At 44.5% G+C, this 24,485-nt stretch overlaps 1 protein-coding gene across 2 annotated transcripts in view; it reads left to right on the forward strand.

Annotated features, from left to right (window-relative positions):
• LOC147905512 (uncharacterized) overlaps window positions 1-24,485 on the forward strand; it is a 72,899-nt gene that overhangs the window by 31,885 nt on the left and 16,529 nt on the right. For both annotated transcript variants that reach the window (XM_087373065.1, XM_087373074.1), the window contains one exon: window positions 5,727-5,823. In XM_087373065.1, coding sequence (XP_087229191.1) covers window positions 5,727-5,823 — 97 coding nt within the window. The remainder of the gene's footprint in view (window positions 1-5,726; window positions 5,824-24,485) is intronic.

A 24,485-nucleotide genomic window follows, 5' to 3' on the forward strand; every position in this document is an offset into this window, starting at 1 on the left:
CTTCCATTTCACTTACAATCATAATATGAACTTTGCTTCTTATCCTAGACTGATGCATCATGTTCCTTCAATACTCCTCAAATTGGAGAGTTTTAGCCTGTAGCCTATAAGAGAAGATTTTCTATTTTTACGCTTTTGGGTCAATTTTCAATTAAGGTCCTGGAAAGATTTAACGTTGATAAAAAAAGATTAATAATAAGCATCTTTTCAAACTTTAGAGAATTTTTATTGGTAAGATCTTTAAGCGAGAACTTAACATTGCATTCAATTGAACTTTTGCTAGGGAAGTTTTTAGATCTCAAGTTCTTGGCTTTTAAAAGTTCTCTCAGTCTAAGAAAAGAGCTTATGATCACTATCTTTACTTATCCTGATCTTGACAACATATTTTCAAGTTAATTATTGGATTACAAGAATTTGGAAGCATTCTGAGGTTGCTTGGAAGTATGTGAAAACATGAGGACAAAAGGCTTATTTAGACATTGGTAGAAATCTTATAGAGTATAGAAAGCAAGACTTACTTTGATAATAAGTTTGCTTCTTTTGTTGAAAATTCTTCAGGATGTGTTATGACTCCAAATACTTCAATCCTTTGTTGCTTTTCTAACAAAATTTTTCCTTAAAAAAATAAAATCTGACTTTTTTCTTCTAAGTATTCATGCCTATTTAAAGCCATAGAGATGATATCTTGTGTTGCTTGAGCAATTAAAATATTAGAATTAGAGAAGGGGAAAGGAGGGAAGTTGGTGGGAAGGGGAGGAAGAGCAGCACAAATGGATTGTTTTCAAGTGCTTGGAAAAAGTTAGGTGTTACCGGATGGTAGGATTGAGACTCTTGGATTAGTAGGAAGGTTGAGAAGCATGGGCAAAGAGGCATGGCAAGGAATATGAGTTAGCATGGATTCAGGAAAGAAATGGAGGATGTTACTGGAGTTAGGGAGGGATGTGATAAGATAAAAAAAGAAAGTGGTGAGACAGGGGAGATTCGATTGAAGGTAGTGTTAGAAATCAACCCAACAGAGGGTACACACAGCGGAAGACTTATAGTAATGCCCAAGAGCTCACACAGTGTGCTGTGTGGGTGTGGAATCACAAACTTCTTTACTTATGTGCATTCAATAGATGTGCAGACTCATCAATAGACAATGAACCGACCAGATAGAGAAACACCAAAATATATATATTTCCGTCTAAAACTATGGACACAATACAAAAGAGACAGATCCAGAGTCCCACCAATGATGTGGTCCTCTGATCTTACCACAAGGTCCTTCTCCTATTGGCTGGCTATCTCTAGACTCGAGTCCGCATGCTCCACCTCGAGCTTCTGTAGACTTTCCGTCCAGATGCCTTCCACCTTGCTGTCTTTGCACCAGCCTAGGTGGGCAGCTCTTCCAGCTCTCAGTCTGCAGCTCCTTGTCACCTTCTTCACCTCCTGATATATAGGCCCAAGAGAGGTATCCTTGGCTGCTCCAATCTGCTGGTTCCTGCTGCTGCAAGTGATGCGAAGTGAGGCCTCAAGGACCTCCTTTTATAGGGCCCCAAGGGCTGATAAAAATACCGACCAGCCTGCAGCAGACTGGCCGACCAGTCTGTGGCTGGTCCAGCCCTATAAGGGCTCACAACCCGGGGCTTTTATGGCCCAAACTTCCAGGGCCTTTGGCCCTCCATTCAAGGCAGGGGTCCAGCCTATATAAGGCATGCCTTCTGCCCACTGATAGCCATATTTGCTGCACCACATCTGCGCCTGCACATCCTGCGCCTCTGCCAGGCCCTCTCCCAGTTCCGTACAGAGCCGTACACCCTGTAGATGTCAGCGTCATGTGATTGCTTTTTATTCCGGGTTCCTTGTGCCGGATACTGCTTTGCCTTTTGCTGCTGCAGATCCATCCTAGCTCCAGGTACCCTCCATCTCTTTGATTCTTGCCCACATGGCATCCAATCAGATGCCCATGTGACAGACACTCAAACCCTAGGTTCACCCCCCCCATGCTCTCCTCATATGGGGGCTTACAGATGGGGAGGTGACCTTTCCAACAGGTAGACCACATATTCTTCAGGCAGGCAGACCTTTGTCAGTTTTTGAAGGCATTGTCAGCTTCAATGTTGGATTTGATGTGGAATTACATCCCAAGGAGGTTGATGGTGCTTATTGCAATAGGGTTAGAGTCTGGCTACTACCCAAGGAGGAGGACTTCCCCTCAAGCATTCATATAGAAGAATTGCATCAGGTTTTATTTGTATGAGGTTTGCATGCACTAGGAGACAAAATACTTTTCACTCATCCTGATCCATTTTCTGGCTTAGATTGTGGAGAGTCTTTGTGCTCACTGGCCTGGTCCAATCAAGACCAGATATTGCATGTAGCATCTTGAGTTGCAAGTGTTTCCACTAAATGCGAACTCTTCCTTCAAGATGATCCTCTTGCTTAAGGACTGTAACAAGATCTTAGTATCTAGAGGAACTGATATAAATTTACATAGATAAGGTCCAATTGCACTACCCATCCTATCACAAATGTAGTAGGAGCATTTGTCAACCCAAAGGACATTTCTCAAACTGATAATAACACTTTTGAGTCCTAAACCCATTCTTAGGTACATGATGTATACTGACTTAATGATATCCAAAACATAGGTCTATTTCTCTAAAATACTCAGCTCCTTGTAATCAATCAAAGAGCTCATCAATCTAGAAAATTGGTTACTTTTATTTACTATAATTTTGTTTAAAGCTTTACGCACATAGACTGATCTTTCCTTTTGACTTGGAGAACTAGGACAGCTAGGGCGATCTACTGAACTGCATCTATCGTTCCTTAAGATAATCAGTCACTTTCTTCTCTTTTGTTTCACTTAAACGGGTAATTAACTTTGGAATAGAAGTATCTCTTGGGACTAACCCTATCCTACGACCTACCACCCTCTCATGAGGTAAACCATCAGTGAGATCCTCAAGAAAAACAACTACAAAATCATGTAAGCAAAAATTGAACCATTTTATACATTGATTGAACTTAATGCGAAAAACATTCATAATGATACAAAGAAATATTATACATCATTGTGCTGGATCAAGAGCTGTAACTCCATACAAGTGATGCAAGGGCAATTAGACATGTCATGCTCACCTTGAAGTTGAATCAACAGTCTATCCTTCTGGGAAGTAATATAGTTATTTAAGTGACTCCTATAACTACAAACTAACGTGCACTTAGAATCTACTCAAGCAAGACTCTGCCTATCAATATTCAACTGCAAGCCCAAATAGACAGTAGATCACAAACTCAACCAAATAGCCATTGGCAGCCCCAATTGAATGGCAAATGAGTTGCACATTGGACTTGCAAGTAGTCATCTTGAGGGAATTGTTACATCGTCATGTTTGTTAAATTGCTCATGATGCACATGTGTAAACACCCCTAGTGGTACCCACCAATACTTTTGCTTAGTTCTATCGATTATGCACCTCAATTAGTGTTAGTGTATGTAGGCCCAATCACTCAAGTTTTGATTGGCTCTGATACCAATGCCTTGCTACACTGCCTTGCTACACAAGACTTCTAGATGCACAATTGTTGCCATCCCCAAGCCTAGTGGCCACCTTATATTTGTGTGTTAAGTCCACTGAGAACACATAACACACCTAGGAGTTGCAAGCTAGCGTTAGCTATATTAGTTGCCGTAACTAGGGATAGCGGGGACGAGCATTTTCTGAGCGAAATCTTCCGAGCGTCCGAGCGAAGGAAAAAAAAAGCTTCCAACTATGCATAAATATGGCTAAAATCGATCAGAAGAAAACATAGTTTCACTTAGAAATATGCAAAGTATTATAGCAATGCCTATTTTATAAAAAAATCTTTAGGTGAATCTGTAGAAATGGTGAGAGCATAATGGGATGGCTTTTGAAGAAACCCACATGTAGAGCAGACTTCTCTATGAAAATTCCCTTATGATCCTTCTTACAACTTTTACTTAATAGGGGGTGACATTGAAAACCCTCTCTCAACCTATCTTCATGAAAGAGTTTCTTCAAAGAAAACTCATTGAAGCAAGCCATCCAGGTAGTTTCGCCAGCGAAACCCCTTTGAAGCAAGTCTCCCAAGGTAGTTTCGCTAGCGAAACTACCTTGGACAGCACTTTTAAAAGTGACATAACTTTCATATCCAATGTCCAAATATAGTCATTCAACCACTCAAATTGATCGGAACACCCCATTTGAGCACATCTATGGAGTTATATTTTAGAAAATCTCTCATATATAGTATTAAATATTACATGTATTTTATGAGAGTGATATATAAGCCCAAGTTAATACTTATTTATAGTAATTTAAACTTCTTTAGAAACATGTCCATAAATATGCTATAAAAACACTAAAAAGATATTGCCATATGATATAAATGTGTTAATAAGTAATTATATATGCATAGTATTATTACATTGAGAGTGATTATGAGGAATGTTTCTTAAAGGAATCAACACTTTTTAAAGGTAATAACAGGGGTAAAAAGGGATGTCTCTAAATAAGAAAATTATGTTGTGTAAAAATGAATGAGTGACTAGTCTGTATATTTTTATGATAAAGGGATCTAGTTCTAGTGAAAATAAAAGTATAAAAACCATGTTTCCTAAAGAAAAACATTTTTAAAAATCTCTTGAAAAACACGCTCGGATAAACCTGCTCATAGGTTTTTGCTCGTAAAATTGACGCATCCAGGGATAGCTAGCCTCCTTGTTTATTGTCTGGTGAAGGTCTACCCTGCATTACAACCTTTGTAACAAACAGAATCCATCTCTTAGTCCTCAGGGGCTAGCATTGCCTACCTCTTCTAGTAGGACAAATGACAAAATAATTAAATGCTACATTTTAATGGAAACGGATGTTCAATATAGGATAAGTTAAAAGGATACCAAAGGAACAAAGAATGAAGACTATTGCAGCTAATAGCTTCAGTCCCAAGTTTTGCATCAAATGTCAATAGAATAGATTTAAGAAACCCTAATAATGAAATATTATTAGTGAGGTAAGGTGTAGAAAGAGATTCTAATACATGCAAAGAACAAGAATCTGTTTTGAATCAGAATGTCTGAATGCTCGATCCATACAATAGGCTTCTCTCTTATAGAGAGTGAAGAGCTACACTTGAAAGGGCAGTGTGTGCCCCTTGTAAGGGCGTGACCCCTTTTGATAGGGTGTATAAGTAAAAGTGTCCTCTCTATGAAACAGTCTCCCTTGCATAAAGCATCAGTTCTTATGAAGGGTTGTGCCTTATTGCAAAATGGCATAGCTTGTCACGAGTGTCCATCCATCAAACCATTTGTAAGTCAAAGGTTAGGAAAGAAATCTGTCATGAATCATTATCATGGTTGGTGCTAGAAATACTTCAGTCTGCCAAGTGAGTTGTATTATGTTTCAAAGATTTGTTTGTGTATTTAAGGAAAAAATTAACTGTTGTTGAATGTGGTCACATGTGAACGATGGAATACAAATTTTGTTGTTGTTTCAGAATTCTGACTGAGATTGGCCCCATCACAAGCTTATTATTATTTGAGAAATGGCACAATCATGAAAACATAAATTTAAAAGGGGAAAATGGTAGATCCGATCTGTTTCAGAGGTTCCGTTTTAGACTTGTTATACATGTGATTTGGTCTTTTTGCTTTTAGAAGAAGCAAGGTGGCAGTGCAAAAATGAATTGTAGAAGAAGTGTTTTTTATATCTTGGCAGATTGAAACTAAGAATGGACTAGGATCTATTGTTGGTGGTGCCCTTGTTGAAGAAAGAAGACGCTCTGCTCAAGAGACCTCTAAGCGTGATGTTGCAGGTAGATCTAATATTTGTGTGGCAAATTTTGTGTTCCTACAAGCTTATTACTGAGAAGCATGTCAGAAGAACGCCATGCCCGTTCCTATGAAGAACTAGTGCTGTCAGCTTGTGTTCACATTTTCTTCTTCTTGTTGCATCTTTGTTATGATTGGGAAGTAATTATTTCGAAATAGTCACATAATGAATCAGGAATGCAATATATATCAGAAAAGCCCTGTACTATAGCCCTTAAACACTAGCCAGACTGAGTTTACACTTAACAGAAGCCAACCCGGTTGCCAGCCCAAAAATGGTAGGGAGTATATTTGAGGGTTAATGTATAGAATTGTTCTCCATATCTAAGAGAGGAGCTTCTGCTTTTACACAAATGTGCCATATGTTGGCTGCCACATGGGCAGCGTGGTGTTCACCTTTGGGCAATACAGTAGCTGCCATGTGGGCAGGAACAAGACTGCCTAATGAGCAGCGCCTTAGGCTGCATGTGAGCAGCAAATCAGATTAGATCTGGCTGCCACATGGGCAGCAATGGAGCTCGGCCGTTGGGGGCTGAAAGGCAGAGCCAAATGTGGAAGAAGACTCAACCAATTTCACCTGGGGTCGGCGGGCTGAAACAAGGCCTGGTAGACAATCATATGGTTGGCCATGGGGCCTGGATCAGGTGAGTGGCATGGCAGTGGATCAGGGCACCTTGTGGGGTTGGGCAGGACAGCCAGGTTGGCCCTCTTAGGGACTTTGTCTGCCTGCTAGGGTTCAAGTTGGCGCAGCCAGCCCTCACTCTATATAGAGGTCTCATTCTCCTCTACCAGTGAGCCACTGAAGCCCTCAAGAGGCACACGGCAAGGGGACAGCAGGAATAGGAGCAGTCCACCGCTCTTTTTGTCCCTCTGTTTGGTATGTTAGTTTGGCTGTAGTTAGGTCAGCTCTAGGTTGCCCATGTGGAGCTCTTCTAGGACAGTTGCGTACCTAGTTTGATCCAATGTATTTGTATTTTGGAGCATGGGAATGAATCTATTTTGTTGCCCCCTAGTACCTCTGACAAGTCAAAGTCTGAGGGTGGTTCTATGTATTTCCAAGAAAATGTTTTTCCAGTGCTAATATGCCATAAAATCAGTATACCCTTTCAAGCTTTGATGACATTTGCAGAAGCAATACCACTATGTAAATTCCCTTGTGGCAATCCAGCACACATATAGGGAAGCATCATTTCTCCATTCCAGGCCAGGTAAACCAGCAAAAAAAAAAAGATAATGTACTGTGTCAAAAGTACTATGGAGCTAGGAAACAGTTTAGAAGTTGAAGAGTTCCAATTCGGCTTCGTCTCATGTTCAGGTTATGTGCAAGCAGGTCTTAGTTGTTTGTCCAGCTAGTAGTAGAGAATTTATTCTTCTTGACTGAAACTTGCACTGTGTAAATGAAAATTCTTCATGCGACCAAATTTGTCATTCAATTTTCAGCTTATCTTGTCACTGATGGGTGGTTACAGCCATAATATTTTACATGGTACAACCTGATCTCCAAGCTCCCACAACCATTATCTTTAGATGGAGAAAGCTATTGGAAAATTGATGCTTCACCTTTTGGACTTCCACCTGGATCGATAGGCCCCCATATGAGGAGAAGCTAGGAGGAATGTGTTACGTGAAAATTGGATCCATCTGCATCCTACATACAGCCACATCTCACATGAACAGGTAGGCAGATGATGTGGCAGCAAGGAGGGATGCCCATGTAGCTGTTTTGCGATCTGCTGCTGATATGGCAGCCATGCTGATGTGGGCTGAAGCTGCTGATGTCACAGCTGCATAGATGATGTGGCACAGCCATAACTGATTCTGGCATTTGTACACAATTGACAGATGATCAGCAGTCCACATCGCAGTGTACTGATGTGGCACGCTGTTAATTGGCCACATGTCAAGCCGGCCGATGTGACAGGCTGAGCATGTCAGTTAGGCCACATGGCAGGGAGGCCTAGTCCTAGACCTGATTGGTCTATTGTAAACGCTGAATGGTGGTGGCGCATGCTGGTTCCTCAATTTGTCCTGTGGCCCTTTGTTGGTCCGGGTGTGTGGGGCAATTGCCTTTTCTAGATAACCAGAGGGGTGTGACCCTCGTTGAGCGAATGTGAATCCTTGTGAAGTGAAAGCATAGTGTGGGGGCAAGGAGGAAATGCACAATGTAGAATGAAAGGAGGAACTGAAAGAGAGAGAGGAAAGATGTGCAATGATTGGAATCAAGCCTCTCTTCTATTACTTGGACAGAATGGCAGCAGTCGAGTACACGGCCGCACTCCACACACACCAGTTGCCTGAGATCTCAAGCTTAGTAAGCACTTGGGCATCACTTCACTCTTCCCATCTTAGGAAGGTGCATAATAGGAGCAATTGACTCGAGTAGTAGGAGGGTGTGGCTACTCGTTAGCTTCTACTTCAGCTTATTTAGGCAACATCTATTCAGATCTACTTCTTCACTTGCTTCTTCTCCATGTGTGTGAACTATTTTGGAGCTCGATTGCTTCCACGGTCTTGCATAACTGCATAGCAATTTCTCTTGGAAAAGCTCCTAAAGGCATAAAATATTCCAGCCCTTTAGTGTAGTCTCTACAATCATGAAGTTACTCTTTGAGTGACCCTGTTCAAGTAACGCCTATACTCCTTTGCTCCATTTGTAGTCTCTATGACCATGAAGTTACTTTTTGAGTGGCTTCGTTCAAGTAACTCCTATACTGGTGGAGGAGCTCTTGAGCTCCTGCATGAAAGAAAGAAAGAAAGAAAGAAAGTTTATTAAAGTCTTCAGAAGACCGATGGGTCTATGAGACTGTGAAAATCCAAGTACAAATGAGCTGTGGTAGTGGAGCTACTAAACGAGCATCCACACCAATGCAAAATGCAAAATGCAAAAATGCAGAATGGTAGTACTGAGTCCTAAGTACAACATAGTCATGTCAATGGTCGACTATAAATCAACCTCAGCATCATCATCAACATCCTCATCATCATCATCAGCAACAGGACATCAGGGTGGATGAGGCAATGGGGGCATGAAATCGGCAATAGAGTGCTGTCATCCACTCAAAGGTGCAGTCGTGGCACGTCTCCTGGTTGTAGCTCTACGTCTAACTAGGGCTACTGTGACCCCCGTCGGTCGGGCTCCGACTCTAAACAGGGAGGGGATGTCCCCAAGTGTGATCTGTGTGTCGATCCTCTGTCTAAGCTGTCGGGTCACAGGCTCCGGGTCATGGTCACGTTGAGGCCTCATCTCGTGGAGGTCCATGTGATTTGGCTGAAAGAACTCCGTGATAGAGCTCTGAGAGGGATTAGCCAAGGAAAAAGTCTGCTCCTGTCTTTGTGCTCGAAGTATCCTCTCGTGGTGTCTGAGTACCTCATAAATGAATCCTGCGAAACACCGTTGGTCTAGGTAGGAGAGGAATCGGGCCAAAATCCCATAGCTATCTCTGAAGACGTAGAAACACCCTCGGATCTCATAGTAAACAGCTTTGCTCTGCCGCTCTCTCGATACGAAGTCTGTGTGAAGAGACCCGGAACTGCCCAAGAGAGATCCTCGGTGAGTGGGGTAAGTAGATCTGTGTGTATCCTGGTGGGTCAATGAAACCCTCCGCTGTGATATGTAAGAAGTGATCTCTGTAGAAGCTAAGCTTCACTGGGAGTTCACTCGGTCCCAACCAGGTCCGAAACATGTGTAGCTGTAATAGATCCTCACGGATAACTTGGTTGACCGTGTGTGATAGGAGGGGAGAAAACGGAGCATCCATGCTGTACTAGAAGGGAGGTAGTCTATCCATGTGGAGCCCTAGTTGCTCAAACCATTCTCTGTGCGTGCATACCAGCACCTCCGGTCCCCACCTATTGCAAGTGCCATAGAAGAGGATAGAGCTAGCCATGGTAACCTGCTATGCCCAGAGGTGTAATCCCCATACTCCCTGACTCGGTAATGATATGGTGAGGAACATATGGCTGACCACGGATCATCTGTGATAACATGAGAACCTGTAGCCGCTCCACACGGGCCCACTCTGTATCCGACAACTCTCGCCCCCAACATGGGTTGCCGTACTATCAAAGACTCTATCTCTTGTTCACGAATCTCTATTCCTACGTTGACACAGATCACGGGCGATGGCATTCAATTGTTCCACCCAGCCTAACTCTCGTGGATCCCGATATTCGAATTCATTCGTTCCTTTATTTTTCTCATGCTTATCCACGAGACCCTTATTTCCCTAGATAGTTCTCCTTGCCAAATGTCATCATTTTAGCCTCTCCACTTGGTGCACCTTTTTAGCCCTCTCTTGGGCACATTTAAGACCACTTGCCCCTTGGCATTATTGCACATTTAGGTGCACCTAGGCCTTAGCACTCAGAACTAGCTAGTCAATGCCATATCACCCTCACCTAGGACCTTGGCAGTTACTTCTCTTGACCATTTCAATTACGCACATTAACTATTACAAAACTTGGTCATCTAAGAGAAAATGCCCACCGATCTTTCCGAGGTCATGCTATCTCGGCTAGAGCATAACACGTACATCCCCGCTGGGCGGACCAAGGAGTCAAAAAGCAACCCCTTGGTCCGCGGATCCTAAAAGTGCGAGTGGAAGCACTACCTCTCTAGTGTGGCCAATGAAGCATGTCCTTTGTTCAAGCGTGCCTGCATCGTGGGTCTCATAGTGAAGATAGGTCCGGAAAAGACAACCCCAAGATAGGTGTATGATGAAATTATCTCAACGGGTTACCCATCAAATGTGAACTGCTCTTGATGCATGATGGCTCGAGATGTATTGAAGATCATGACCTTGGTTTTACCTAGGTTGACCTTCAAATCACGAGACTCACAAAAGGACTGTAGTGCGTCAAGGTGTCTCTGGAGCGAGGAAGATAAGAGAGCCACGTCATATAAAGCAATATCTGGATCAGCGGACCCGTAAACGGTACTCGCGTAGCGTATCTGGTTCGCTCAGAAGATGATTTTTGGTTTCGAATCTGAGCTGATGGCGTAAAGCCTTACACTCATCATCATACCATCTATTACAGGGTACGGTCCCAAGGGGTGGTGGACGGGTGGAGCGGGTGGTGTGGGGGAAAGCGTGAAGGGCAGCCTCGTGTAGTGAGCGGTTGATCAGGGCAGCACGATCATCTAAAAGGGGTATGAAGTCAATATAAGCGAGAAGTATGTACAGACGGCCAGAGTAAGTAGGTGAGTGATCGGGGTCAAAGAGTATATCATGGTAGGTGGAGTGAGAACTCGGAAGGTGCTATGCAACGTCGAGTGAAGATGCTAAAGAAAGATAAGTGTGTGTGAGCCCTTGGAGGGAGAGGTGCTACAGTGAAGTCAATGATGTGAGATGTGAAGGCAAGGGATCCCATGATGTAATCAACAACGCTAGAGTCTCCCCCATGTGGAAAGCACGTAAAACCACCTGAGGTGGGCCATTTGTCAAGACCATTATAGATAATGAGATCATGCATCCTGCTGAGGTCTAATATGGCCTGCCCATAAGATGTGAATGGACCTCATCTGTCAGCCGAAACCCATAGCATACCTGCCTCCTCAAGGTCAATGTGTGGCAGTAGAGTGGAATCATTTCTAAAGTCGAGGAGTGGTACTTGATGGGCACCTGTCCTCGCGTTGAAGTCCCCGACTAGGAGGACTTCTCCGCGGCTAGAGAAGTCAATAATGGACTGATAAAGAGCAGCAAATGGAGATGTCTCATCCTCACCTCGGATATCTCTGGCAAAGTGGTAGGTCTCAGGGGGAAGTAGCAAACTGCAACAAATAGATCCCGGCTGCCCGTGTGCTGAATCCAGATCCAAAGAAACCTGGAATGTGCATCTCTCTGCTCTATTGAAATGGTCCCCAAAAGTGTGGATTTGCAAAGGACTGCAACTCCACCTGACCCTCGAACCCCCCCTGTATCCCTCGTCTCATCTCTGTAGGCAAACTCCCATGTGTACATGCTCACTACTGGAAGTGGGCGCTCTAGACTCTGATGTGTCTTTATAAAAGACTATGTCGTGACCTGTATGGGATTCTGAGAAGTTCCCTGGTTTTGACCTGGTTTTGACCATAAGGTACTCTTCCTCTCCACTCCCCCTCCTTCCTCTTGAGTCCCCCCCCTCCCCCTCGCCCCTCCTGCTATGGTCATCCTCACCACCCGTCCTCCTTCCTCCGCCTCCCCCCTCCACCCTCCCCGTCCTCCTCCCCCTCCTTTGCAAGTTGTTCAGCCTCCCCTCCCTCCCCTCCCTCCCCCTCCTTAGCAAGTTGTTCAGCCTCCCCCTCCTCCCCTCCCTCCCTAGGACCTGCATTGACTCCCTTGCCAGCGGGAAAGGGTAACGCAGCGCCTGCTTCTGCTTCCTCATCGTAGCATCCCATTCCCTCTCTCCATTCGCGGGGGAGCCAGAGGGAAGGGGCTCGTCCTCCCGATCAACAGCTCCCAATTTTCAGCCTAGGCGTCCCTTACCGTGGGACTTTTGGAGTTTGGGGCCGTGGCTTTATCTAGAGATTTCGGACTCTTACTCTCTATCCCTGGAGGTAACGCTTGTGATCTTGCAGCCCCGGAAAGGGGTTTTGAATCAGTGTAGTGGGCTCCCAGACGCACCCAGTTTGGAGATTCCAGTTCGCCTTCACAGGGTTGGAGAAGTGGTCCCGAGTGTGTTTGATGCTATGCTGGGAGATCAGATTGGACGAGTGGAGGGGGCCAAAGGGACTGGACCTTTGGCACGCCCATGGTGCTAAGGTGAATTTCAGCTGTGCTTCATGCAGGAGAAGCCGATGTCTAGTTTGGGGGTAGGAGTTATTAGATTGCCGCTTGAGGCAAAGATTGATCAGGCATACTACTGGCCACTTCAAAAGTGTGGGATTTTTTTGGGGTGGAAGTCTCCTTCAGGATGAAGTGGGCACGGAAGATTGGCATTGAGCCAGTGTCCACCCTAGTATGCCGACCTACAGACACGGACTGCTCGCGCTCCAAACCCTGGCATAGTCACATAAGGCAGTTTTTCTGGAACATGCACCCACTCACAGGAGAGCCTTGTTTTTTGCATCCCTGTCCTCATGAGCTGGACCATAGTGAGTTGGAACGTGCATGGGTTCCATAATCGTGCTCATAGTGAACTGCAGTACCTGATCCTTCGGCAGGAGCTGCAGAGGGTAGTGGTAGGAAGGAGTGGCACATTGATCCTCCTAGTATCCCAGAGCAGGATGCCCCCAGATGGCACTTTGGCAAGCCCTTGAGGGAGGTTCAGTGGGATCTGGGAGAGTGGTTTTGGCCCCTCCAAGAGTGGCCTTGCCGAGCAAGTGGATGAGGTGCCCTTCTTTTCCTACACCACACGGATTGGAAGGAGGCTTCAAATGGACTCTTCAATTTGGACCCCTTCGAGGGAGAGGCATTGAGTGGCCCAGAGAGTGCCCCAGGAGGTCCATTCCAGGTTTTGGACGCGATTATGGTCCAGTTTGCATCCGAGGAAGATCTCTTGCTTCTTTTGGCTGGCCGCCCACGGAGGCTTGCCCATCAGCCTATGGTTGGAGCAGATGTGGGTGGAGGGGCAGTGCCATTGTTGCTTTGCTAGTTTTCTAGAGACGATCCCTCACTGCCTCTAGAGCTGTCGTAGCGCAGCGAGGATTTGGATTGGAGCCCTTAGGATTATGACCTGTATGCAGAGCCTTCAGAGGGACTACACATGCCGGATGGTGGCCTGGTTGATTGAGGGAGGACACGTGTTCTAGATTGATGAGTTCTCCCTAGCTTACCGGTGATAGGACAAAACCTGTATCAAGTTTTTCAGCACTGTATATAGCTGTGGGTAGGCACATAGCTGTACACATCTAGGGTAGGTGTGGGCTTTTGGCATTTGTGGATTTTTCTTTCACAAGCATGATGGACTGATGTATAGTTTTTTGAGACAATAAAGTATGTTTTGTAGGGACTTCATGGGAAATGATGAAATGCAATGTGGTGGTACCAGACTTCCAGAGCAAGGTTGTCCAGTGTGTGATCAAGAGAAATGTTTTTGGGGTCATGTAAAGTCAAGTCATGAAGGGTTTTTTTATATTTTCCTGAGTCAATGTGCACTTGCGTGTTACAGGAATTTGATATGTTATGGTGTCCATGTCAAAGGGCTTTTCATGTGTGTGTACGGGGTTGCATGCAAGCTTTAATGTGCATGCTAATGTGTGTGGGAATTGTGTGACTAAAGGTCCAAAATGTGCATTTAATGTGATTTGGGGGAAATGTCTTGAGAGTGGTAAAATGTCACTGATGAGGTGGCAAATTAGGCTGAGGTGGCTGGACTGATTGGGAAGGCATCCTGCTCATGCAAAGGTGGCTACATGATGGATGAAGGGGAGCTTCTAGGCTGTGAGCTGGAGCTACGTGGAGATGGCGGCTGGGAGCTGATTCAGTTTTACGCTGGAAGGATCTACGATGCTAAGGGGGGCTCCGAGAAGAGAAGGCTGGACGAAGAGGGGGGCTCTCGTAGATAAAAGAGGGTGTGTGCGCTGAGAAGACCTTGGCGCTGGGGATCTCCAGAGATTACGAGCTGTTGTTCGTTGGCTGAGCATAGCTACTACGTAGGTAGGAGAGTCGTTGTTTGCACGTGAGCTGATGCAGAGAATCGTGGTCTGGCTGAGATCATATGGAAGGGCTCTGTTTTTCTCTGATTGAGGAAGCTACGTGGCTGTGCGGGTGATGCTATAAATGTGAGCTAGTCTCTCCGTGAGAAATGAAGGCAGCAGGGCTATTGCTGGAAGTGTCTTCCGTTGGGTTTGTGCATAGTTGGTGATGATCTATGGATTAACACAACTTAAGGCATAGCTGTGTATCGTTGTCTGCTAGCTGAAGGATTTTGGGCGACAGAGACTCCATGAACTCCGTATGCAAAGAGATAGAGGGATCGAGGAAATGCAAGGTAAGGCACAATGGATCGTGACCTGCATCGATGATGGTTGTCCTGAAGGAGTTAGGCAATTGATGCTTGCTGCAGATGTTTGTCAATCACTGATCTTCTGCTTTGTGAGGGAAGAGAAGTTATCCTAAAGGAATCGAAAGCCTCTTTGACATGGTTGTGATCTTATGTTGATTTGATCGTGGGAGATTCTTGAATACTGATAGAGAGGGAGAGGAGGAGGCGCTGTTGCAGCTTTGCAGGAATTATGAGCTGTTGTTTTTTATGGAAGCTTAGGAGTGTGGGCTGTGGGTTCATAGTGTTTTGAGGCGGACTGTTTTCTGAGTTTTGGGGGGAAGATCAGTTCTAAGTTCAGTCTGTTTCGGGCTGTGTAGTCTTTTGTCTCTTTGAGTCTGTGTGATCCATGTTCAGTCAGTTTTTTTTTTTGTGGGGGTTTGTCTCGGTGCCTATTACGAAGACACATACTCTGGAATTTGGTTCATAAGCTCATCATCTACAAGCCCACATTGCAGCTGATCCCTATGAAGTCTCAGCTATCTGATGTGGTGAAGTACATAATTCTTGGTTGTCTTTCTTTTTTTTTTCCTTACCATCTTTTTTTGGCGATCCTACTGGGGATAGGAGGAGTTTTGAATTGAGATTGGGTACGCAAGACAAAACGGCCCAGAAGATTGGCTAGGGAATGTTGCTTAAATTTCTGTGTGGTTAGGGATTGAAACAATGAAGACAAAGCCTCGCATGAGAGTGATTCATTGTGAGTTATGTGGGGAGTATGGATACAGGAGAGATAGATCCCTTGATGTTGAACTTTGGGTGATACGTCTCCGTGCTAAGGTTCAAAAGGCTTTGAAAGTGATTGGTCTTAGGAAGAAGAATGTCAGTTAGATGCAGGGTAAGTTTTCTTCAGTAGAGTGATTATTTTTGTTTTCTTCCCAGAAGAGGTTGTGTGGTATTTCTGGTTGGAAGTGTGTTTGAGATAAGTTAGTCAAGAGGAGAGATGGCTCATGAATTTCCTCGATTTCACGGGTTGCCCAATGAAGACCCAGAGAGGTTTTTAGAGTGTTTGGAGTTCACAGCTCTTATTAAAGACAGGAATGCTTCAGAAGTCCTTCTTCAGATTCTATCCTTTTGTCTGTTGGGAGAAGCGAGAACTTGGCTGCAGACTTTCTCTGCAAGGATGCGTGATGATCAAGGTGCTCACAGAAACCCGACTTATCCAGAGGTGAGGATAGCTTTCCTGGACAGATTTATGTGTGTTAGAGATCCTGATGGCATTTGGAGAGAGCTATGTTTATTGCAGCAACAACCGACTCAGTTAGTGGATGAGTATGTCGGTAAGTTCACTGTGTTGTGGAATAAATGGCAGGTGGCCTTATTACGTGAAGTTCCTTCGAGAGTCATAAAAAAGGATAGGTTTGTTGCTGGTCTGAAGCCGGAGATTAGGATAAAGATTGAATGTAAAGAGCTGGTCACTTATGAGGATGCTCTTAGGGTAGCAAAAGAGAAGGAGAGGAAGCAGATAAGATTGTCACAAATGGTGCAAGAGATGCCAATGGTTCAACATGTGCCTGAAATTCTCTCTCATGTGAAGCGAGAAATACAGAAGCCTGAAGTCAAGGAGGAGGAGAATATAAAAGAAGAAATTCATGAAATGTCGGAGCTTATGAAGAGTTTGAGTTTGAATTTGATGAACGGTAGGGAAAGAGGTAGATCATCGGGTGGTTATGGCAGAGGCACCATGCCTTCTTCAAATAATTCAGGCCCGTGGCAAGCAGGATGAGGTCAAGGGTCATTTGCACCTTGTGTCCAGTGCTTTAATTGTGGAGAGTGGGGACATTACATAGGGTGAATGATCATAGTGTAGAGGTAAAAGATGCAGGTTAGCCTAGTACCTCTGGACTCTGTAAAGCCACTGCAGAAAAAGAAAGGGAAAGGTAAGGCAGTTACATTTGGCTTGTTGGAGTTGGAGGAAGTTAAAGGTGTCATGCCATTATGGAAGAGAGATAGAGAAGAGAAGGTTGGTCCGAGTGCAAAGAAGGGGAAGCAGTCTGAGGAGATGATGACCTACCAAAAGAAGAAGAGCAGGAAGCCCAGAAGGAAGTACAGAACTGCAGATTATCTTATGGGGAAGGAGCAGGGAGATTATGATTTGGTGGAAGATCTTTCAGTGAGGAAACCGGACATTACGTTTGCTCAAATGATTGGTCTATGCCCAAAGCTTAAAAAAGAGTGGAGGTGGGCTGTAAATCCAGCAAAGAAGAACTCTCATAAAGGTACAATTAAGCTGATGTTTGTCTCAGAGTTGCCGGATCTTTTAGCTGCTGTAGAAGCCTGGCATAAAGGAAAAGGTTTTGGAGAGGCCTATATAGATGGGGGTGCACAGATTTGTGTGATTACTCAGGCTTGTGTGGAGAGATTAGGACTGAAGATATCCCGCTCCTCTAGTTATCGCATCAGAATGGCAAACCACTCCAAGGTGAAGACTTTAGGGATAGTACCCGGTCGAGAGGTTGAGGCATTCAGTGTTTCATGTCGAGTGGATTGTCATGTGATGCCTGCAGGGTTGGGAGCCTATCCTTTGATTCTTGGAAGGCCATGGTTGAGGAAGGTAGGTGCAATTCAGAATTGGCAGAGAGGAATCTTTTCTGTACATACGAATGGGAAGAAATTGAATTTTGATATGGTAAGCAGGGCTGAAGTTTCAGATTCAGCAAGTGAAGAGGAAGAGAGAAGTGAAACCATCAGTGAGGATGAGAGTTCGGTGACTTCAGAAAGTGATGAAGGAACAATAGCATTGGTGGATTTGGTAGATGAGGATTCACGGGTAGATTTTGTGGGGGCAGCAGGGTTCGGTGAGGAAGAGGTGGATAGGTTTGAGGTTATCGAGGATTTAATGCAGCCCAAATGTTCTCAAGAATCAACCCAGGTGTTGATTGAGCAATCATTGAATCCTGATCTCAATGTTGAGGAGAAAGAAGAATATTTGAAGATGTTGCAGAAATACCCCAATTTGTTATCACCTCTTATGAGGAGATCAAGGGATTTAAAGGGAAGCCTCTGAGGATTGAGCTGAAGGAAGGTGCCAAATCTGTTTTTCAGAAAATAAGGAGATTAAGCCCGGAACAGAGAGATGTGCTGAAGGAAGAGGTAGATAAGCTTCTCAAGGCAGGAATAATTTATCCTATAGTTCACTCTGATTGGATAAGTCCTATGGTCATAGTGCCAAAAGGTGTAGACAAATGGAGAATCTGTGTTGATTACAAACCTCTGAATGCAGTGACAAAGAGAAACCACTATCCTCTGCCTTTTCTGGATGATATTCTTGATAAAGTGGTGGGTCATGAAATGTACAGCTTGTGTGACAGATATTCAGGGTACTTCCAGATAGCCATAGCCCAGGAAGATCAAATCAAGACTACTTTCATTACCCCCTGGGGCTGTTTTTGTTATAGGAAAATGCCTTTTGGAGTTACCAACGGCCCCTCGCACTATCAGGAGAATTCAGATCTGATTTTATCACCTTTCCTGGATAAATTAAAAAGGTTTATTGATGGCATCTGTGTGTACAGTGGAAGAAGGGAGCACTGTGGAAAGCTGGATCAGATATTCTATGAGATTGATAATAATGGTGGTCAATTAAATCCTAAGAAGACTCAGTTAGCTCAGACCAGCATTAAAATATTGGGGCATATTGTATCTGAGAATGGGATTGAGCCAGATCCAGGTAAAGTAAAAGCTTTAGTTATGCTGTCCTCTCGTGAGAATACCAAGCAGTTGCATACCTTTCTCGAGAAGGTGAAGTATTTGTCGAGATTTATTCATATGTTATCTCAGAGTTTGTATCCTCTTCAGCAGGTGGTAAAATCTGAGCCTCTGAAATGGACGACAGAGAGTGAAGAGGTGTTTGAGGCAGTTAAGGAATCCTTGACTCATATTTCAAGTGTAAAGCCACGAGATTATTCCAAGACTTCTTATGTGAATCCGTCTGTAGGACCAGATGCTATTGGTGCTATTCTTTTGCAGCAAGGAGAGGGTTCCAGATATATGAGGCCAGTCTATTATGCCAGTAGGGTGAAGAGTGAAGTAGAAAGGAAGTATTCAGCGGCTGAATTGGTCCTGGCTAGCCTCTTGTATGCCTGTAGGAGATTTCGGTCTTATCTATTGTCTAGGCCTTTTGTGGTTCTCACCTCATGTTCACTACTGCCTCTTATGTTGAATGGTACAAACATCTCCAGGAGCATGATTAAATGGATAGTAGAGTTACAGGAGTACTCTTTTACCTTCTTGGTTGAGAACTCTACCAGAGCTTCCTTGGCTGATCTCCTTACCTATAAGGAAGGACCTATTTTAGTTGAAGATGTTGAGAAGAACACTGACATGAATGAAGAAAAAGTACTAGAGGATGCATTTGTTTTACACTTTGATGGATCTTACAAAAAAAGTTTAAATAAAAGTACAGGAGGAATTGTCATTTATGATCCTGGAGGAAATGAGATTCGGAAAATGGGAATTCAGCTTGAAGCCAGCAGTAATAATGAAGCTGAATATGCAGCCCTCTTCGAAGGTTTGAAAGTATGCATTAGTCTGGGCATTAAGAGACTCATGATTAAGGGAGATGCTCTGTTGGTTGTGAAGCAAATTTTAGGTGTCTGGAAGGTTAAGCATGTTCATTTGAAGAGATGGATAAGTGCGGTGAAGAAACTGTTAAATCGATTGGATGCCTGGACACTCCAGCATATTGAAAGAGGTAAGAATGTAAATGCACATGATGCTGCGCAGGAAATTACAGCAGCTTATGTTGATGCAATAGGAGTGCAGGAGCCCTTTTACAAAGGAAGGGAGACATTAGCTTGTGAGGAAAGCTTCCTATTAACTGGTAAAGTGCCTGAAGAAGTTCCGAAACAAAGAAAATACAGATTTATTAAAAGCTGTACTTATTATTGTCTGATAGATGATGTTCTTTACATGAAAGGGGCTGATCTGGTGCTCAGAAGAATTCCAAGGCATGAGGAAGTTTTTCATATTCTACAAGCTAATCATGAGGGAGTATGTGGAGGACATTTTGCTTTCAAAATCATGCTGAGGAAAATACTTACAGAAGGATATGTGTGGCCATCCCTCCAGAGAGACATAAGACATTGGTGCAGGTCATGCCTACAGTGTCAGCAAATGAGTAAGAGGATCTTACATCCAGAACTCAGAATTATCATGCTTGCTTATAATATTTTTGAGAAATGGGGAATAGATGCCATCGGTCCTCTACCCATGACAGCCAGGGGAAATTGTTATATGCTGACAGCTGTGGATTATTTGACGAGATGGGCTGAAGCACGAGCAATACGAGCTGTCGATGCGAAATCTGTATGTAAATTTGTGTATGAGGATATTTGCTGTAGATTTGGTGTGCCACTGGAGTTGCTTTCTGATAGAGGTCCAGGTTTTAGGAGTGAACTGATGGATTTATTATGTGGAAAGCTGAAGATTAAACACAGATATGCAAGTCCCTATTACCCTCAATGTAATGGGATGAATGAAAAATTTAATGGTGTGTGTACTAATATCATGGGAAAGATCATGAGAACCTATGAGAAGGAGTGGGATCTTGCTTTGCACTGGGCTTTATGGGCTTACAGAGTTGCAATAAAAGAAGGCACCCAGTTTTCACCATTTCATCTTGTTTACGGGAAAGAAGCTCTATTACCCTTGGAAGTAGAAATTCCTGCATTACAAATGTTAATGAAGATAAACAAGGATTCAAATTCTACTTTCCAGAACCGGTTATTGGATTTGCAGGAAGCACAACTAGACAGACAAAAGGGAGTGGAACATTATGCTTTAATTCAAGAAGAGAATCAAAAGAGAGAAAACAGGAAATTCAGGGATAAGAAAATCAAGGAGGGTGATCTAGTTTTGAGATACAAACAGTACTCTGGATTCTACCTTCAAGAAGAAATTTGTGACCAAATGGGATGGACCTTTTCGTGTGACGAAGAAATTCAAAAATGGATCATATCAACTTGAGGATTTGGATGGTGAGCAGCATAAGAATAGAGTCAATGGCTTCACACTAAAGAAATACTTTCATAGGATCATGAGTATAGGCAGCTGTGGACCTACTGTGATGAAACCAGACAAGCCGGAAGACCTTATGGATGAGGATATCTCTGAAGAAATGCAAATCTTATATACCTCTATCTGCAAGACATGAATGTCTGCAGACTTGGGGATGGGAAAAATGATAGGACAAAACCTGTATCAAGTTTTTGAGCACTGTATATAGCTGTGGGTAGGCACATAGCTATACACATCTAGGGTAGGTGTGGGCTTTTGGCATTTGTGGATTTTTCTTTCACAAGCATGATGGACTGATGTATAGTTTTTTGAGGCAATAAAGTATGTTTTGCAGGGACTTCATGGGAAATGATGAAATGCAATGTGGTTGTACCAGACTTTTAGAGCAAGGGTGTCCAGTGTGTGATCAAGCGTGTGTGATCAAGCGAAATGTTTTTGGGGTCATGTAAAGTCAAGTCATAAAGGGTTTTTTAATATTTTCTTGAGTCAATGTGCACTTGCATGTTACAGGAATTTGATATGTTATGGTGTCCATGTCAAAGGGCTTTTCATGTATGTGTACGGGGTTGCATGCAAGCTTTAATGTGCATGCTAATGTGTGTGGGAATTGTGTGACCTAAGGTCCAAAATGTGCATTTAATGTGATTTGGGGGAAATGTCTTGAGAGTGGTAAAATGTTATTGATGAGGTGGCAAATTAGGCTGAGGTGGCTGGACTGATTGGGAAGGCATTCTGCTCATGCAAAGGTGGCTACGTGATGGATGAAGGGGATCTTCTAGGCTGTGAGCTGGAGCTACGTGGAGATGGCGGCTGGGTGTGTGCGCTGAGAAGACCTTGGCGCTGGGGATCTCCAGAGATTACGAGCTGTTGTTCGTTGGCTGAGCATAGCTACTACGTAGGTAGGAGAGTCGTTGTTTGCACGTGAGCTGATGCAGAGAATCGTGGTCTGGCTGAGATCATATGGAAGGGCTCTGTTTTTTTCTGATTGAGGAAGCTACGTGGCTGTGCAGGTGACGCTATAAATGTGAGCTAGTCTCTCCATGAGAAATGAAGGCAGCAGGGCTATTGCTGGAAGTGTCTTCCGTTGGGTTTGTGCATAGTTGGTGATGATCTATGGATTAACACAGCTTAAGGCATAGCTGTGTATCGTTGTCTGCTAGCTGAAGGATTTTGGGCGACAGAGACTCCATGAACTCCGTATGCAAAGAGATAGAGGGACCAAGGAAATGCAGGGTAAGGCGCAATGGATCGTGACCTGCATTGATGATGGTTGTCCTGAAGGAGTTAGGCAATTGATGCTTGCTGCAGATGTTCGTCAATCACTGATCTTCTGCTTTGTGAGGGAAGAGAAGTTATCCTAAAGGAATCGAAAGCCTGTTTGACATGGTTGTGATCTTATGTTGATTTGATCGCGGGAGATTTCTGAATACTGATAGAGAGGGAGAGGAGGAGGCGCTGTGGCAGCTTTGCAGGAATTATGAGCTGTTGTTTTTGATGGAAGCTTAGGAGTGTGGGCTGTGGGTTCATAGTATTTTGAGGCTGACTGTTTTCTGAGTTTTGGGGGGAAGATCAGTTCTAAGTTCAGTCTGTTTCGGGCTGTGTAGTCTTTTGTCTCTCTTTGGGTCTGTGTGATCCATGTTCAGTCAGTTTTTTTTTTGGTGGGGGTTTGTCTCGGTGCCTATTACAAAGACACATACTCAGGAATTTGGTTCATAAGCTCATAATCTACGAGCCCACATTGCAGCTGATCCCTATGAAGTCTCAGCTATCTGACGTGGTGAAGTACATAAATCCTGGTTGTCTTTTCTTTTTTTTTTTCTTACCACCAGATACAAGGTTAGAGCATTTAGAGGATAGAGCTCCATGAAGCGGTCCCTCCTGATAGCGTCGTTCCTCATTCTCCTCCGGATGACAGCGTATGGGAGGTAGTAGCCAATATCACGGCGTGGAACAGTTGGGTTGCTCGCTGCAGTTTGGTGATGGGTGAGCATCCGGTTCCTCCATCAGCTACCTTGGTCGCCATCTGGCAGGATATCATATACACCCTCTGCTCCACTTGGGAGCGTGGGACGCCAGGCTCTAGGGCGACTGTCGCAGGGCACGCTCGTTTCTACAAGGCTTGGCCTGCAGGAGGTTTTTACATATTCACTCTGCGAGGGATTCACGGGTTGTATAGTCGCCCCACCTGGTTGTTAGCCCTTGTACCAGAGATCCCCTAGGCATTGAGCTGGGTTTCTTTGGAACAGGCCGGTTTCTTCTTGTTTCAGCCTTTTTCCAAATTTTTCCATACTCAGCACCTTCGGGGCTGCTGTTTTGTATGAAGTCTTTCAAGCATTAATAGAAGGTTTCTTTCTTTGCAAAAAGAATCCAACATCTAACACTAGTCTTCTTAAGAAACTTGAGCTAGCTCTCTATAATGGTTTTGTCAGGCCCTACCATGTTGTGCATTATGTAGAGAATTATCAAAAGTTTGTGAAACCCATGAAATTCTAGCCGTATGGTCTCTGTTCCACAGTGTTCCAGAGGAAGACCGGAGTTAGGTGTTGTTTCTTTCCTCTTCATGATATACTTTTTTTTTCCCCCCGCAAAAAGTAGTGCTAGATATATTGCTTGAAAACGAGAGTACAAGAAGACCTAAAGGCTAGCGGGCTGTAATCACAAAACGGATACAGCCCGTGGTAACAAAATATAAAAAATTACAAGCCTCTCAGCTCATAATCATCTGAGTGTGGACAAACAGCCACGGTGGGGGCGAGTAATGCCACTGAAGACTCTGAGCAGAGTGCTAGAAGAAAAGCTCTTGATGGTCCCAGTCGTGAAGGAAGCGCCGTCTCTTCTCCTTCCCTGCCCGGGAGTCCCCCTGAATCTGATCCCACTGACCCTTGAGCGTGTGAATGATCGTGCTCCAGATGTCTGCTAGGGTCTGGGTAGCAGAAGAAGCCTGATCTCCTAGGGTCTGCGCGCATCTGGAAGTCCAGATATGCCAGCCTACAATACTCCCTATGATCTCCCAAACTGGGTGCCGAGTCATCACTCCTGCATCTGTCTCTGTCAGATGCCAGGGGAAGCTTTCCATGTATACCCAGGTGGCCTGTGTGATGAAGAAAATTGGATCCTGCCGAGAGAACTCGTAAGCCAAGTGGTGTCCCACCTCGGTGTTGCACCAGCAAACGGCTCCCCAAGTGACCGGTCCTAGCTCGGGTGCAGCCCTCGCTAAGATCCCCGTGACTCCCTTCCACACTGTCTGAGCATGCAAACAGCTCCAAAGGCAGTGCTTCAGGGATTCCTTCTCCTGAAAACACATCTGGCAGTGCCCCTCCTGCCCCATCTGCCTCAGCCATCTCCCCATTGGTAGCCCCTTATGGACCACCATCCAAAGAAAGTAAGAGATCTTCCTCGGCTGCCAGCTTGCCTAAAGAGTCTTCTAGAATGTACGAAGGAAGACCAGAGATATCCCTTGGGCATACCAGCTATGTGCCTGGGTAGGTAGCCTGCGCTAGAGAGCCCCAAGAGCACGCCTACCGGTGCACGCGCTATATGAGAAGAAGGGGGTAGGGTTCTCTGAGGTCTCTAGTGGTGGCCAGCGCCACTCCCCTAGGTCCCACTCCAACTCTGTCAAGGAGCGGCCCTCCCAAATCCAGAGTCTCCAGTCCTGGTCCTGCACAAC

This window comes from Dipteris shenzhenensis, chromosome 1 (genome assembly GCF_047967505.1).
Source record: "Dipteris shenzhenensis isolate YYH24624 ecotype China chromosome 1, Dip_SZ_1.0, whole genome shotgun sequence".
Taxonomy (NCBI): domain Eukaryota; kingdom Viridiplantae; phylum Streptophyta; class Polypodiopsida; order Gleicheniales; family Dipteridaceae; genus Dipteris; species Dipteris shenzhenensis.